Source organism: Natator depressus, chromosome 2 (genome assembly GCF_965152275.1).
Source record: "Natator depressus isolate rNatDep1 chromosome 2, rNatDep2.hap1, whole genome shotgun sequence".
Taxonomy (NCBI): Eukaryota; Metazoa; Chordata; order Testudines; family Cheloniidae; genus Natator; species Natator depressus.
The window spans coordinates 15,687,563-15,705,324 of NC_134235.1; the positions used below are offsets into that span (position 1 = coordinate 15,687,563).

At 43.2% G+C, this 17,762-nt stretch overlaps 1 protein-coding gene across 1 annotated transcript in view; it reads left to right on the forward strand.

Moving 5' to 3' along the window:
• NDRG1 (N-myc downstream regulated 1) overlaps window positions 1-17,762 on the forward strand; it is a 67,908-nt gene that overhangs the window by 34,639 nt on the left and 15,507 nt on the right. The window contains exons 4-8 of the mRNA XM_074943818.1: window positions 3,167-3,272; window positions 8,954-9,074; window positions 13,638-13,700; window positions 15,088-15,148; window positions 15,565-15,651. Of these exons, the coding sequence (XP_074799919.1) occupies window positions 3,167-3,272; window positions 8,954-9,074; window positions 13,638-13,700; window positions 15,088-15,148; window positions 15,565-15,651 (438 nt within the window). The remainder of the gene's footprint in view (window positions 1-3,166; window positions 3,273-8,953; window positions 9,075-13,637; window positions 13,701-15,087; window positions 15,149-15,564; window positions 15,652-17,762) is intronic.

The following is a 17,762-nucleotide window of genomic DNA, read 5'->3' on the forward strand; positions in this document are numbered from 1 at the left end:
ACTTTCAGTGCTCTTACAAACTTAGATGCTTCTCACCACTGGCTGGCTGCCTTTCAGCCAGGCTCTCCCCTTTTTGATTAGGACTTCAGTCATTTGGTGGTATCTGTAGATGGAGGTGGGAGAGAGAGCATGGCAAATATGCCTGTCTCTCCCTTTCCTTTTATCATGTCCTTTCTTCCCTCTTGGCTTTGCGCCCCCCCCCCCCCAGAGTCAGGTGAGCATTACCTCATCGTAGTCCCAAACTGACCAAGGAATGGGGGGGTGACTCACTTAAGAGTCCAACCAATCCTTTGTTGCTGCCTAGGTTAGTGTCCTTTGTTCCTGTGTGGCTGGGCTGGGTATGTCCCATACATGCCCTGATGTGTGAACTGCCCCTCTGCTCTTGGAGTTTTTGCCTGGGCTTATTTTAAACCATGAGGACACATTTTCAGCCTCATAACTATATACATGAAATTGCAACCTATAAGATTACTAGAACAACAATGCTCAGTGCATCATAAGCCTTCCGAAGACACTGGACATGACAAACTTTGCATTGGATACCACACATTCATTTTATAAGGATGCAGGGTGTTCCCCCGAGGTATAGTGTCAATTGTTCTTTTCCTATTTCGGCTTGCATTCCTTCCCCCTTGTAGTTATTAACTGTGGGTAGGGTTGAGTATGCTATGGGACTGAAAACATTTGACACATCTCATGAATAAGTATTGTAAGTACATGTCACTAGATAAGCATTGTCAATCATAATGTAGACAACAAACGTGAATAAAATATTTCACAAACTCCTATATTCACCACCACCACCTTTTTTGGCATTTAAAACCTAAGGAGACTTAAGTTGAGAATTTTGTACTAATGGTCGCATGTATGATCAGCTGAAAACTTCAAACTTTTTTTAAAAAAAAAAAAAATCATGCAGATGTTAGACCTTTTTAGTACAAGATTGAACCACAACTCCTATAGCTACTGCTCCCAGGGGGCATTCTGCACCCAAAAATTAATTCTGTGCAAAAAATCTGCAACAAAAAATTCTGCACACAATATTTTTAAAATTCTGCCAATTTTATTTGTCAAAATAACATCACATAATCACATCAGTTTCAAATATTTTGGTAATAGGTTTCAAAATACCAGTCAGTATGTCTGTAACAATACAAATACACAATTCCCTCAGGACTAGTGAGTTAAAGAAACCCCTATGAAAACCCAGTTCCAATTTCTCTGTCCCCTCCCTCCCCCAGAGCCCAGCTAGGGGGCCAAACACCCACAACTCTTCTCCCCCCCCCCCCCCCCACACCCAGCCACAGTGCCCTCCCAGCCAGTGCACTCAAGCCCAGTTGCAGGGTCCCCCAGCCCAGGTACAAGCGTTCCCTTCCCCCCGACACCTGCTCCCTCCCCCCACCAGAGCCCAGGGATCCAGAGGGAGAAACAGCCAGATACTTGGTCCCAGGCTTGCATGGAGTTGCCTGTGCATTGCCATCTCCTTCCCTCAGGGTGTGCTGGGAACTGCAGCTGCCAGGAACCCTCTAGCTCCCTCCCCTCAGCAGTGTCTTCTATGTGTGAGCTGGATCTAGTGGCAGCCAGCAGCACTGCAGCCCATTTCTGGGGAGGAAGGGGGGAGAAATTATGCACACACAACATTAAATTTCTGCAAAAGTCTGCATTTCACAGTGGTGCAGAATTTCCCCAGGAGCAAGCTACTGATAACTGCTTAATGAGAAATGTAGCCCCCTAACAATGGCCTCCCTCAGAGTGCTGTCAGTCTAAACTTCAGACTAGTACAGTATAAGGGTTTGTCATTTAACACTTGTAGGCATAGCGAGAGATGTCTGTGTTTTTATTTGTACTAATTTGTATTTTAGTGTCTTCCTCTAATGGAGTTAAGATTTGGGCTACCACTAGTTATTATAACACTCATGGAGTGGTTTTGTCTAGTACTGACCAGACATATTAGGATGACTGCATCATCTCTATATCTGAGTGTGACACTTTTTTGTGTGTGGATGCTTACAGTAAAAATCAGTGAAGTTCACTGGGCACTTCGCCATAGTGAAACTTATTCTTTAAAGTAGGGGGCTATGTTTATAGTCATGACAAGCACCACAGTGTAGCATGGCTACAACAGCACTGCATGTGTCTATTTAACTGTGACTTCTGTACAGGCTGTTAATGGTGGTTATTGGCCAAGCTTGCAAGGCCTTATAGTCACTTCATAGCCTTTATCTCTTTGGATAATGTAACACTAACTTTTGAACACCATATCCAGTCAATTCCAGAACTTCAGGGAGTGTTCAAGGCATTAGAGGGCAGAATGTTGGTTTTTTTGGTGATAATTGGAAAACTGAAAGGAAGAAATGGGGGGGGGGGGGGAGGACAACACATTAGACCCTAGCATCTGGTTAGCTGAGCTAGTTGCTTCAGTTGCCCATTTAATTGTTTGTAGATCAAATAACCAGTTGATGGTGTCCATTAATGCATTCCAGCATTAACAGTACGCTTCACTTTAGGTCTGCCCATTTTCTCAGTACATTTTGAGAAATGTTGACTTCCTGAAAGACCAAAGAAAGGAGAAAAAGAATGATTGGGATGGGAAGCGTGGCAGGCATGTGGGATTGGAGAAGCATGTAAAACACCTGGTGGGGGTAGAATGGGGGACTCTGGTGGGAGACACACAGATCCTCTGGCATGGAGGGGGAATGAGGGGCACATAACCCCTAGAATGTGGGGAATGATCAATTCTGGTATGGGGGGACATCCTGGCCTTGGCATGAAGGAGGGTTGCATTGAGTCTCTAAAATAGAGTGGAATGGGAGGATGGCATATGGAGCTTGTGGTGGAGAATGGAGGGATATAATGGGCCCTTTGTGTGTGCAATAAGCTTGGCCTACAGAAGCAGCAAAATGTATGGCACCCCCCCAGTCTTAGTCCAATTTTAAAACGTCTATCGACACCATCCAGTGCTCTTGCCATCTATCCCATAAGATAAAAATGACCATGAACTTGGTGTCTGTATCAAGAGTCTGAATATTGCTGTGATGAGTTCCTTATGGTTTTTCCTTTCACTTTGAATGATGTCCAAATTATGCTGGATGTGCATGATGCAAAAGATCAAGTGAGTGTCTGAGTGAAGCATTTAAATAAGTAATCACTTGTTTCTTATTTGCAGGAGCAAGATGTTGAGACCCTTCATGGCTCTGTCCATGTTACTATGTATGGGACTCCCAAAGGAAACAGGCCTGCCATCCTAACATACCATGATATTGGATTGAATCGTAAGTGTGATGTTTCATACAACAGCACAGTGATGGCCAGCTGTAACAGCTGATCACTTTGTGGTTCTTTAACTTACAGCCTGCCATGATCCTTGCAGCACATTTGTTTTCAGGGGTAAAATTAGGATCTTGGTGTGGCAGCTTGCCAATAAATTGTTGATCAGTGCAGGTTGATCCAGACTGGCCTCTGCTGCATCCCAGACTTCACTGTGAGCCACTGTATAAAACAAACCAATATGGAGGTACAGAGGAACAAGGGGCCCAGATTTTGTTCATGGTAGACTTTGGGCTAGCTGGCAGTCAGGAGGAAGGAAATGAGCCTGAATGCAGGCAAATAGGAGCAGAAAGTGGTGCCCTTTGATGCCATTTATTTTAGTGGAAAGCTATCAAAAGACTAATTGTTGGCATGTGTGGAGCCACTCCTGCCTCTCCTAGACATGATTTCCTTAATACCCTGTTTTTAAGGGACAAAGTGGCTTGAATTCTGAGTATCCTAGAATATCAGGGTTGGAAGGGACCTCAGGAGCTAATCTAGTCCAACCCCCTGCTCAAAACAGGACCAATCCCCAACTAAATCATCCCAGCCAGGGCTTTGTCAAGCCTGACCTTAAAAACGTCTAAGGAAGGAGATTCCACCACCTCCCTAGGTAACGCATTCCAGTGTTTCACCACCCTCCTAGTGAAAGTTTTTCCTAATATCTAACCTAAACCTCCCCCACTGCAACTTGAGACCATTACTCCTTGTTCTGTCGTCTGCTACCACTGAGAACAGTCTAGATCCATCCTCTTTGGAACCCCCTTTCAGGTAGTTGAAAGCAGCTATCAAATCCCCCCTCATTCTTCTCTTCCGCAGACACAACAATCCCAGTTCCCTCAGCCTCTCCTCACAAGTCTTGTGTTCTAGTCCCCTAATCATTTTTGTTGCCCTCTGCTGGACGCTTTCCAATTTTTCCACATCCTTCTTGTAGTGTGGGGCCCAAAACTGGACACAGTACTCCAGATGAGGCCTCACCAATGTCAAATAGAGAGGAATAATCACGTCCCTCGCTCTGCTGGCAATGCCCCTACTTATACAGCCCAAAATGCCATTAGCCTTCTTGGCAACAAGGGCACACTGACTCATATCCAGCTTCTCATCCACTGTAACCCCCTAGGTCCTTTTCTGCAGAACTGCTGCCAAGCCATTCGGTCCCTAGTCTGTAGCGGTGCATGGGATTCTTCCATCCTAAATGCAGGACTCTGCACTTGTCCTTGTTGAACCTCATCAGATTTCTTTTGGCCCAATCCTCTGATTTGTCTAGGGCCCTCAGTATCCTATCCCTACCCTCCAGCGTATCTACCTCTCCTCCCCATTTAGTGTCATCTGCAAACTTGCTGAGGGTGCAATCCACACCATCCTTCAGATTATTCATGAAGATATTGAACAAAACCAGCCCCAGGACCGACCCTTGGGGCACTCCACTTGATACCAGCTGCCAACTAGACATGGAGCCATTGATCGCTACGCGTTGAGCCTGACAATCTAGCCAACTTTCTATCCACCTTATAGTCCATTCATCCAGCCCATACTTCTTTAACTTGCTGGCAAGAATACTGTGGGAGACAGTGTCAAAAGCTTTGCTAAAATCAAGGAACACCACATCCACTGCTTTCCCCTCATCCACAGAGCCAGTTATCTCATCATAGAAGGCAATTAGATTAGTCAAGCATGACTTGTCCTTGGTGAATCCAGGCTGACTGTTCCTGATCACTTTCCTCTCATCTAAGTGCTTCAGAATTGATTCCTTGAGGACCTGCTCCATGATTTTTCCAGGGACTGAGGTGAGGCTGACTGGCCTGTAGTTCCCAGGATCATCCTCCTTCCCTTTTTTAAAGATGGGCACTACATTAGCCTTTTTCCAGTCATCCGGGACTTCCCCCGATCGCCATGAGTTTTCAAAGATAATGGCCAATGGCTGTGCAATCACATCCGCCAACTCCTTTAGCACTCTTGGATGCAGCGCATCCAGCCCCATGGACTTGTGCTCGTCCAGCTTTTCTAAATAGTCCCGAACCACTTTTCTCCACAGAGGGCTGGTCACCTCCTCCCCATGCTGTGCTGCCCAGTGCAGTAGTCTGGGAGCTGACCTTGTTCGTGAAGACAAAGGCAAAAAAAGCATTGAGTACATTAGCTCTTTCCACATCCTCTGTCATAGGTTGCCTCCCTCATTCAGTAAGGGGCCCGCACTTTCCTTGACTTTCTTCTTGTTGCTAACATACCTGAAGAAACCCTTCTTGTTACTCTTAACATCTCTTGCTCGCTGCACCTCCAGGTGTGATTTGGCCTTCCTGATTTCACTCCTGCATGCCTGAGCAATATTTTTATACTCTTCCCTGGTCATTTGTCCAACCTTCCACTTCTTGTAAGCTTCTTTTTTGTGTTTAAGATCAGCAGGGATTTCACTGTTAAGCCAAGCTGGTCGCCTGCCATATTTACTATTCTTTCTACACATCGGGATGGTTTGTCCCTGTAACCTCAATAAGGATTCTTTAAAATACAGCCAGCTCTCCTGGACTCCTTTCCTCCTCATGTTCTCCCAAGGGATCCTGCCCATCAGTTCCCTGAGGGAGTCAATCTGCTTTTCTGAAATCTAGGGTCCATATTCTGCTGTTCTCCTTTTTTCCCTGTGTCAGGATCCTGAACTCTGCCATCTCATGGTCACTGCCTCCCAGGTACCTATCCACTTTAGCTTCCCCTACTAATTCTTCCTGGTTTGTGAGTAGCAGGTCAAGAGCTCTTCCCCTAGTTGGTTCCTCCAGCACTTGCACCAGGAAATTGTCCCCTACACTTTCCAAAAACTTCCTGGATTGTCTGTGCACTGCCGTATTGCTTTCCCAGCAGATATCAGGGTGATTGAGGTCTCCCATGAGAACCAGGGCCTGCAATCTAGTAACTTCTGTGAGTTGCCGGAAGAAAGCCTCGTCCTCCTCATCCCCCTGATCTGGTGGTCTATAGCAGATTCCCACCACGACATCACCCTTGTTGCTCACACTTCTAAACTTAATCCAGAGACTCTCAGGTTTTTCTGCAGTTTCATACTTGAGCTCTGAGCAGTCATACTGCTCCCTTACATACAATGCAACTCCCCCACCTTTTTCTGCCCTGCCTGTCCTTCCTGAACAGTTGATATCCATCCATGATAGTACTCCAGTCATGTGAGTTATCCCACCAAGTCTGTTCCAATCACATCATTCCTTGACTGCCAGGACTTCCAGTTCTCCCTGCTTCTTTCCCAGGCTTCTTGCGTTTGTGTATAGGCACTTGAAGTCACTGATCATCCCTTTCTCAGTATGAGGCAGGAGCCCTGCCCTCTCGCATGCTCCTGCTCATGCTTCCTCCCAGTAACCCACTTCCCCACTTACCTCAGGGCTTTGGTCTCCTTCCCCCAGTGAACCTAGTTTAAAGCCCTCCTCACTAGGTTAGCCAGCCTGCTTGTGAAGATGCTCTTCCCTCTCTTCGTTAGGTGGAGCCTGTCTCTGCCTAGCACTCCTCCTTGGAACACCATCCCATGGTCAAAGAATCCAAAGCCTTCTCTCCGACACCACCTGTGTAGCCATTCATTGACTTCCACGATTCGACTGTCTCTATCCAGGCCTCTTCCTTCCATGGGGAGGATGGACGAGAAGACCACTTGCACCTCAAACTCCTTTATCCTTCTTCCCAGAGCCACGTAGTCCGCAGTGATCCGCTCAAGGTCATTCTTGGCAGTATCATTGGTGCCCACGCGGAGAAGCAGGAAGGGGTAGCAATCCAAGGGCTTGATGAGTCTTGGCAGTCTCTCCATCACATCGTGAATCCTAGCTCCTGGCAAGCATCAGACTTCTCGGTTTTCCTGGTCGGGGTGGCAGATGACTCAGTCCCCCTGAGGAGAGAGTCCTCAACCACCACCAGCCTCCTTCTCTTGGGAGTGGTGGTCGTGGAACCCAAGCCTAGGACAGGGCATCTCATGCCTTCCCATCGGCAGAGATTTTCCCCTCCTGTATAATCCTTGTACCTATAAACAAAATCTTTCTAGATAAAAGGTGAAGGACCTCTGGGTCAAAAATAGCCTATATTTGGGAATCTTCCAAGGACCATGCAGCAACATGTGCTTGATAGGGATTTTGGAGCAGGAAAAGGGTATACTTCACAAAATGACACAAGGGTGAAAAGAAGCTTGTGGAAGACTCCTTTTTTGAATTTTGTCCTAATGCTGCTGAGGGTTTTTAAGTATTTAGCTATGTATGTGTCAGGATATCTAGAACTTTGTATAGATTCAAACCAGAATAAATCAATGGATGATGAAATGGTGTCAGCACAAAGTGTGACGTTTCTTCTTAGTGCTGCATGATTTAATTTTGTATAGATGCAATCTAATAAAAAGCCAGTTAGACCAAAAAATCAGATCTAATACCAAATATGTTTTTGCCACTGTCACTCCACAAGACTTGGCATTTCTTTACTCAGTTATTAATGTTTACTATTAGACCCGTAGGCACTACAACAAGTAGAATTAGGGGTTCATTGAACTGTGTAAACACACAGTCATGGTCCCTGCTCCAAAGAGTTTACTTTCCATCAGTAAGCCTATTGTAACTCATTTCTTCATGGTAGTTTGATAAAAGTATCCCTATACTTCATTTTGTATTTTCCATGGATTAGGGAGGGACAGGTGGCCTCTTGGCCTTAATAGTTGAGATTGTAAGATTTCTATCTAGGAAGGAAAAAACCTGTCTTTATGCTATAAAGTTTTATTGTTAATCACATTTTATACTAAAACTACTCAGTTCAGTTACATGTGATGTTAAAGAGGTTGATAGCAGAAAAAAAGATTAAGTAACTTTTTGCTGTTCCTTACCTTGCATTTTAACAAGGGAAGGATTAAAAAATAACTTAGGCAATGCACCACAAATGGATAACTTCTGAATTTCTTTTCATGTTTAACAGTGTAAATAGGTTATTTCTTGCTGGGTCTCACCCTAGTGCAATACAGCTGGCATTGGGTTTTAAGTTCAGGAGGAAATGAATAAACCTTAAACAGGCTTCTGCTGAAACCTTAAAGTGAGAAGTTCATATTTCTAAAGAACCCTAAATGTTTAGGCCTAATCTGCTTCATAGTATTCCTGTAAAACATTTTTCATTTTAATGTATTCTGCTTGTAGCTAGCATAGGAAACCTCAGACTAGAATGGTGTAACTTGCAGTCCTTGGAGATAAGGACAAGAGAACTCTGCAAAAAAGATAATTGACTGTCAGCTCTACTACTTTGGATTTGCTTTCCTTTTCACTTTTATTATAACTCTAAGATGACTAAAGTGAAGTAAAATGGAATTTTTTGTTATTAAACAAATCCTGGGATAAATGCTTCTGCCCCACCTGACTTCTAGTTTAACTTTCATGTCAGGAATTTCCTTGACTTTGGTTTGCCACAAATTTTGACCGAGTGCCAGAATTTAAGTCCTTGAAAAAATTTCTTGAACTGTTCAGCTTTCTGCCTCAAGGTGTTAAAGTAGTAAAGTAACACCATTTATTTTAAACTTAAACGCAGACTAAAATACTCATACAAACTCTCAAATTGCAGTTTCTTGTGATGTCTGCATTACAACTGTGTAAGCCATTCAGTTTTTCAGCTTAATGACTGTTACATTCTTTTTCCTTCTAAGACAAAACTTGCTTCAACCCCCTCTTCAACTTTGAAGATATGCAGGAAATAACACAACATTTCGCAGTCTGTCATGTGGATGCACCAGGGCAACAAGATGGAGCAGCATCTTTCCCAGCTGGGTGAGTTGGAGCTGGGGAAAGATCTTGGTGCTTGCAGGGTTGGCTTGTTGAGTGGTCAGAAAAGAATATTCTTGATCTGCAGTTTTAATTTAAAGAATTTGTGAAAACTTCTGTATGTTCTGAACTATTATCTGTAGAGAATCTTCCCTTAAGTCAGTGGTGTGATAGAGATCAGAGTCAGTCTGCAAATCCACACTTTAATATCCTGTTTCCTTAAAACTGAGACTCTGCTCCCAAAGTGGTTTTCAAAGCAGTCTGTGCTTTGGTCAGTTTAAATTATGAATCAACTAATTTCATCTGTAAAGAATGTTTTCCAGCTCTTTATTCCTACTATTGCAGTGGATCTGTAACTTGTTTCCCTCATAGCTATATCTATCCCAAGTACAAACATAAAATGAAATCAGAGTAAAAACAATATAGGTATTTAACACTGTCTAAAGATACCACAAAAATTGAGAAATTACTTTCTTTAAAAAAGAGGTAAAATCATAGAATATCAGGGTTGGAAGGGACCTCAGGAGGTCATCTAGTCCAACCCCCTGCTCAAAGCAGGACCGATCCCAATTAAATCATCCCAGCCAGGGCTTTGTCAAGCCTGACCTTAAACTTCTAAGGAAGGAGATTCCATCACCTCCCTAGGTAACGCATTCCAGTGTTTCACCACCCTCCTAGTGAAAAAGCTTTTCCTAATATCCAACCTAAATCTCCCCCACTGGGAGATTTGGGAAGTGCTGGTAAACAGATTTGATAAACTAAAATACTAGTGCTATTTGGAAAATCCTGTTAAGGAACTATTTTTAATATTCAGCAAATTGGATGCATTATACATCTTAGGCTATTAACTCTTGAGCATTGTCTTGTAACCCTCCTGAAAATCCTTTGTCATGTTTGGTGTAAATCTTTTCTTGTACTAGTAAAGCCTGCCGACATGTAAAAAGATTATCTTGGCAAAAGTGTGTCTCAAGACAGGATTGCCTTAAATTAAGATGTATTTTGGATAATCAACGTAATATAGGAGGAGTTGCCAACAGGCAAAGGGAAATGGGCAAATGAAGTAAGAGTTGTACTGTGTAAGAGCTAGGTATAATAGTACTAATTAATGAGCTTTTACCCATTTATGGAAGTTGGGCTAGCTCCCTTACTTTTAAGCTGTGTGGCAGTGAGAAGTCTTGTTGGAAAAGATTGTGGGCCAGATTCTCAGCTGGCATAAACTGACATAACTCCACTGATGTAACTGAAGCTACACAGATTTTTTTTTTAGAGCATCTGATAATCTGGCCTTGTGTGAATTCAGTGTACTTCTTGGTTCAATAGCTGTCTCATCTACTCAATCTTGTGGATTTTGTGCTTCAAAGCAACCTAACCACTAACGTTGCCCATTTCCTATAACAGACTTAATAATAATAAAAAACACACCTTGGAGTTTGTGGCTTCATAGACAAAGGCCTAGTCTAAGCTAGCTAGTTCATACAATTTGAGTGAGTGAAATCCGGCATATTGACAAAGCAAGGGTACCTGGCAGGACAACTGTATCTACGCTAGGGCTTTTGCCAGTATAGAAATGGTGGTTCTCTTCTCCCTCCTCCCCCCATCACACCCCTCGCTGACATTGCTGAAAAGACTACATATACCACAGCCAACAGTGTTCTTGCTTTCACTAGTTAGGAAACAAATGCAATTTGTACGTGTTGTAGAGTATCTTCTCTCTTTGGTGCTTGCTGTCATTTTGAGTGGCCTGTCAGGAATGTCCCTTCAGTCTCTGGCAGGACCACTGGATTAGATTCTTCACCTGTGCCAGTTTGTCTTCTGTACATATGTTCTTAAACCATGTTGGCAGAAATAATTGAAGACACTTTTTTTTTTTTTACAAATGCGCAAACACTTTTTTTGTTTTCTAGCCCAAAGTGGGTAGAGATAGCAGTGTGGTGTCAATTCATATATTTCTTGCTGTTGGAGTGGGGTGGCAAATTCTAGCTGGTCTCCCTGTCTGGGAACCCATTCTGGTCCCTGCTCATCCCTCCTTCCAGTCTCCCTGCAGAGACCCTTGTCTCTCTCAACCAGGAAGTCTCTCCCCTCTCTTTTACTCTGTGAGAGCCAGTGCCACCAGGAGTTGAGTTCTCTGTGGACTCCCCTGCATGCTGCTGTACTGGAACACTTTGTATGCCAGGTTGCAACAAACTTTGGCTCGGCTGCCACTTTATCTGGGGCAGCTTGGCCAACTTTGAGTGGCATTGCAACCCCATTAGCCAGTCTGCAATGCCACCTACTAAAATTTGGCCTGGCTGCCCCTCCTGTCGGTGCAGAGGAATGGCGGGTCAAATTTCAGTGACATTACAACCATGTGGCTAGAGTAATGCTCCAGCAGCAATTGTATTAAGCATGGTTCTTCTTAAAAGTGGTCAGGTCATGGCCTATGTAACTTTGAGCAAGTGCAAAAACCAGGTGGGTAAGAGGGCAGGGATGGTGGCATTCCTCCTTTTCCCCCAGTTGGCATCACTGAGACAAAGCCTCCTTTGTTCAAAACTTTTAAATGTAGTTCTATCCTACAGTTAAGTGCCAGTGGGGGCTTGTGGCTAAAGGGGAAGTAGGAAGCCAAATACCGTTCCTCTTTCATGACCCAACATAGCTTCACCTCAAGGAAATTGATAATGGATGAAAGTAGGCACTTCACAGGAGAACTGGTTTTCTGCCTAGTGTTTTTGAGAGGCTCATCAGTTATTGAACACTAGCCAGCAAGGGCTTTATTTGCTTACCCCAGTAACATCTACTCTGGTGGGATATTTCTTGGATTCCAAAACAAAATCCACTTGGACACATTCTATAAAAGTCCTGTAGTATTGCCCTTGTAGGGACCAGTACTTCAAGGTATTAAAATTCTGGCCAGTTAGTAATGAGTTAGTTCCCAAAGTATTGCCCAGCTAGTCATTAGCTGATTCTCTTAGACTTGCCATAGGTTAATGCTAATAATGAAGCACAGTTAAGGCAAAAGGGCTTATGTAAAACCCTTGGGGGCAAGCTGGCATAGTTCTACTGACTTTTAATAGAGCTGCACCAATTTCTATCCACAGTGAATTTGACCCTTAAACTTCTCCAGCCTATTCACTGCATGGTGGGATTTCAGGGTACATTTTTGTTTATTTCCTACTGTTTAACAAGCCTAAAAAAGTGTGGAAAAATTTACATAAAATTTTTTTCTGAAATATGCTCTGTAAGCTGAACCAGTAGCAGTAGTTCATCTTGCACCACTTTTTCTCCCAGCACATAGACAGGAGTTTTGCTTCAAACTCCAGGTGAACAATTATACTTTTTGGTTTTAGGCATATTCCTTTGTGGGTGACTTTTTGAACTGAGTTATTAGTTTCCCCAATATGAATTACTTGTAAACAACTTCTAGTTTGGGGTGGGGGGCTCGGTGCCCTCCCTGCAAGTGTTTAGAAGTATTTTTTTCTGAAACAGATGTGAACACTTGCAGCACTTTTACAAGTTAGGAAAGTACTGAAGTATTGGCAGATCTGGAAACTGAGCCCAGTGAATCCTGAGATCACTAAACTCAGCTGTGTGTGTGTGTTTTTGGAGGTGTCACAACAGTTCCATAGTTAAGATTGCATGTGATGAATGACTGGTACAAAATTTGTATTTCAGATCTAAAGGGGGAGTGAGTTTGTTTTTTGATTTTTTTACTGCCTAAAATCAATGACCAGCCTCCTTTCTGAGGAAGCATCTAATGACCAAACAACAAGACTGAGTCAAGAGTTCTGAATTTAATTGCTCCTGCCACAAAACTAGTGGCATTAGGCAAGTCACTTACCTTGAGAGTTGGTGGTCAAATTTTTTTTACTAAACTTTTTTCTATCAAAATGCAGTTTTGTTGAAACTGAAATGTTTTGTGAATACAGATCAGCCAGGATCTGGGTAGGGGGGAGGAGTACAATAGCCAGTAGTCTGGTGGTTAAGGCACTTACCTGGGATGTGGGGGATCCAAGTTTAAATCCTGGCTCTACTTAATTTCTGCAACCCAGGTGAAGTGCCCTAACCCCTGGGCTATACAGTCAGTTTCTCTGGGCCAGTGAGTATTTTATTTCCACAGAGGGGAATGGCTGCAACTGCAGAGATGGAGAAACTGCTGCTGTAGCCTGATGGTTAAGGCACTTGTCTGGGCTGTGTCTCAGCTCCAAATCAGGCAGAGCAGGGATGTGAACCTGGGTCTCCCATGTCCTGAGTGAGTGCCCCAACCACCAGGTTGTGTTTTACAAAAACTCATGATGGCTTTGGTTCCATATATTAACAAACAAATAACTTAATTTTTTAATGAAATGTAACTTTCCTGCCAGCCCTACTTACCCCATTTGCAAAATGACTTCTCCATTGTACCAATGCCAAGGCTTAATTATATTTTGTAAAATCACTTTCAGATCTTTGCCTGAATTGAGCCAGAAGTGCAAAGTATTACATCTATAACACCTACATCTTTTTACTTTTAGTCTTAAATGTCCATCTGATCCAGTGGATGAAACCCTACTGGTGGGTAATTACAAATTTTACCAATACCTTTTTTCCCTGTAGATACATGTATCCCTCCATGGATCAGCTGGCAGAAATGCTCCCTGGGATCCTAAAACAGTTTGGGTGAGTAGAGTGGTATACTTGTCATTCAGCCTCCATTTTGGTCTCTGGTGTTCTGACAGTTTCTTCAGCATGTGGTGTACTGAATAGATAAGCAAGTTCACCTAACTTTTGGGAGAATGTGTCCTGCTTCTAAACTGAAATTTTCATGTGCTGCTTCTCAATTTTTGTCCCAACTCTTCATAAATCCTTTTTAGAAAGATTGATTCACTGTCATTCTTCTTAATTTCCACCTTATTCCTTATATTGCACTTGTCCTTTTTTTCTAAAAGTAGTTAGTTTTACTGGCGCTTCTCCTTGTTTTGAGAAGTCTTGTTCAGTTATTGCTTGTTCAAAAAATTTGCAAACTATTTCAAATTTGTCTCTGGGTAGACTTCTCATTTAGTTGAATTTAAATTGTTCATGGTGCAGACTACTTATTGCAGAAACTTGGACAGAACTCCTTTTGTCTTACGCTTTCCCTGCTCCAACAGTGACAAAGTTGTCATCTTGAAAATTTAATGTCATCAAATGTGTCAATAGTTCAGTGTAAGACTCTGAATCACTAAATTTCTAGCATCTAGCCTCTCAGAGCAAGACATTCTAATTTGAATTCAGATAAATGTTAAACAAGCCTGTTTGGTGTGTGTATATATTTTTTTCCCACTTCTTAATGTCACTGATTTAGAGTACACCAGTCTCGTGTCAGGTTTTTATTAAAATATTGTATGACTTGTTTTGTACTGATTTTTCTCCCCTTCTACTGTAGTAAAATGCTTTAATTTGCACTGAACTGAAATGGGTACTGTTTGTACCTTATTGGTATATGCTGTGCAAGTTATTCATAAGACTAGTTTCAGTTCAGTGTATTCTGGTAACTTATGTATTGCCTGATAACTGGCATAACAGCCTTTCACTTTCACTGGTGAAGAAAGAAAAGATTGGGGTGACATTGTCCCATAGTCATGATAGGAGGCTGTTAAAATGAGCCTTAGCTATTTCAGCACTTGGTATTTGCCAGGGAAATCTTGCAAATCAGGGCAGCTGATTTCCCTTCCAGAATCAGAATACTATAGCTCACCCAGTATATTTCTGTAAAGAAATACTGTAACTATTACTGGAATGCAGATGGACAGATGTCCCATGAATATAACTATTTAGCTGAAACCAAGAGAGCACTAAGTTACTTTGCTAACTGCTAGGAGCAGATCTGTTGTACATTTTCAAAGCCCCACTGAAGTCAATGCAGTTGTGACCATTTACACCAGCTGCTGACCCACTATATGTAATCATGAACTGGCATGTAGGAGGTGTTACCTAAAAGGGAGAAATTGGTTGGATGGAACTTGTTTGTTTCAGTGCACTTTTACTGACACACTTTTGTTTTGTTGCACATAACTGCTCTGTATAGGCTGAAAAGTGTTATTGGAATGGGAACTGGAGCTGGTGCCTACATCTTAACTAGGTTTGCTGTAAGTTTCATGGAGCTGCCTTGAAGCTAACCTACATGACACCTGTAGCCTATGTAAATACTTCCTACCCTGCCATACCCACTTATTTAAGCAGTCAAGTTTTTAAAGTGAAATAACATGATCTGCAGGATGGATAATTCAAAAGATTAGATCTGTTTAAACCCAGGGCTCTACCCAGTTAACTTGTGGATGGTGGTTTCTTAATATTTAACTTCTTCACTTTAATGGGAATTCTCTACCTTAAATTTATCAAAGTTGTCCAGCCAAATTACTTTGAGTAAAGACAAAGCTTCTCTTTCACATGATAAAATTATACTTCCCAATGCCCTGCCCCAAAATGATTATCCCTCTAATTTAAACTCTGTACTGTTACATATCTGGTGACTTGCATGTTCACATGATTTCCTAAATTGCAGCTGAACAATCCAGAAATGGTGGAAGGACTAGTTCTCATCAATATAAACCCTTGTGCTGAAGGATGGATGGACTGGGCAGCGACTAAGGTAAAAAAAAATTTTTTTTTAAAAAATCACATGCAGGCTGGCTGGTTGGTTTGTTTTTTTTTAAAAGGTTTGCACTTGAACAATGGGCTCTTAAAATGTCACATTAGATTTTAGCTAAGCTTTTTCAGTTTGTATTCCCTTATTAAAATTGTGGCTGCAATATTAAAGGATAATTGCTTTTGGTTCCATTCCTCAGTTTTAACTAGAGTACTTCCTGAAGGGTTGATAAAGTGTAGCTCAGTGGTCTCCAACCCTTTTATGCCCAAGATCACTTTTTGAATTTAAGGGCAACCCAGGATCTACCCTGCCCCACTCACTCCATTTTCCCCCCCTTTTGCTGGGGTAGGGGTTTGGGAGGGGGTGCAGGCTCTGGGCTGGGGCTAAGGGGTTCACAGTGTGGGAGGGGGCTCTGGGCTGAGCCTGGGGGTTGGGGTGGAGAAGGGAGCTCCAGGCTGGGGCAGGGGGTTGCAGGGCCACACTGGCCACTTCCAGGAGCGGCATGGGGCTGGGAACAGGCAGGGAGCCTGCCTTAGCAGCAGCCACACTGCACCGCCGGAGATTGCGATCAACTGGGAGTTCCTCTAGGATTGACCAATTGAGTGCAATAGACAAGTTGGTGACCACTGCTGTTGCTGTACCCAGCAGTGCCATTGTACTGTAGCTGTCAATTTATTGTAAATGCTTTTGTTGAGGTGGAAAAATATGTAGCTGAGATCTAGATCTGGAAACAATTTCATTGTACAAGCTAGTGCAGTATATAGTTTTCCATCTTTCAAGTGATGGTCCCTATCTATATTCCACTAGCAGGTTTATGCATTGTGACAAAGCTCTGTCCTTGCCTCCATGGGTCCCGTGTTTCCTGGCAGATTTCACTAGCCTCAGAGGCTCACTGTGACCCTCCACATAACCCTTCTCTTTCTAGAGACAAGGGTCAGTCTACTGAGCCATTTTCATCATAAGCCAGCGAGAGAGGTGAGGAGAAGTTATCCATCCTTGCAGTCTCTCTCCCCTAGTCTCAGTGATTAATCAGGGGGCAAAGTGGGGGGAGCCCAGGCTCACCCTCTACTCTGGGCTCCAGACCAGGGACCCTAATAGTATCAGCTATGGTAGCTGACCTTTTAGAAACATGACATGTACAATTCCCTGGGCTACTTCCCACCACAGCAGCCCTCACTTCCTCAAGCTCCACTTCACCCTTACCTCAGGGCCTCCTTCCTTGTGCCTGATATGGTGTGTACTACTCAGCCTCTCAAAGCACAACTTCCTCCCACAGCTCCTCATGTGCACACCCACCTGACTAACTGGGAGGCTTTTTACTAGTTTCAGCCAGCCCCTGATTGGCTTCAGGTGTCCCAATCAACCTAGCATTCTCCCTGCCTTCTGGAAAGTTCTCAATTGGCTCCAGGTGTCTTAATTGACCTGGAGCAGCTGCCATTTCGCTTATCCTGGTACCAGGGATTGTTTAGCCTGGAGCTAATATATCTATCTCCCACTACTTTACTTTTCTATAGCCATCTGGCCTTGCCCCATCACAGCATGCATGCCATGTGTCCAGAGCCAGAGAATTTGAAAGTAGTAGTGTCCATTGGTTCACGCCCTGTCTTCACCTCATGGTTTTGACCAAGGTGATAAACTGGGGTGGACTGACCATGCCTCCAGTTCCTTCTCACTGCCTTGTGGCCTGAGTAGGAGCTGTTTAGTGTCCTCTTGTCTGACAGACTTTAAAAAAAAAAAAAAACCAAAACACCAACCCGTTTTAAAATTGCATGTAGTTTTTCTTGGTTTTGCTGTTTTTAGTGTATAGTAGTCGTTTTTAGGAGAGACTTTGGGGAATCCATTTACCAGTCCCTATGCCTGGATACTGGATTATGGCTGGGTTCAAGATCTGCGTCTCCTGCCTACATTCTTCTCTGTACATAAACAAGCATCAGTGCTGCCTGTAGTACATGAAGATCAGTCAGTCCCTGGAAGACAGGCTGAGGGCAACAGGATCTTGTGGGCAATGCATCAGTCCCATAGATGAACTGCTTCTACACTGAGTACAGTTGATCTTGTGCTGTCTTGTCTGTTTGTAATAAACGGTGTCAGACACAATGAGAACATGATGGGAA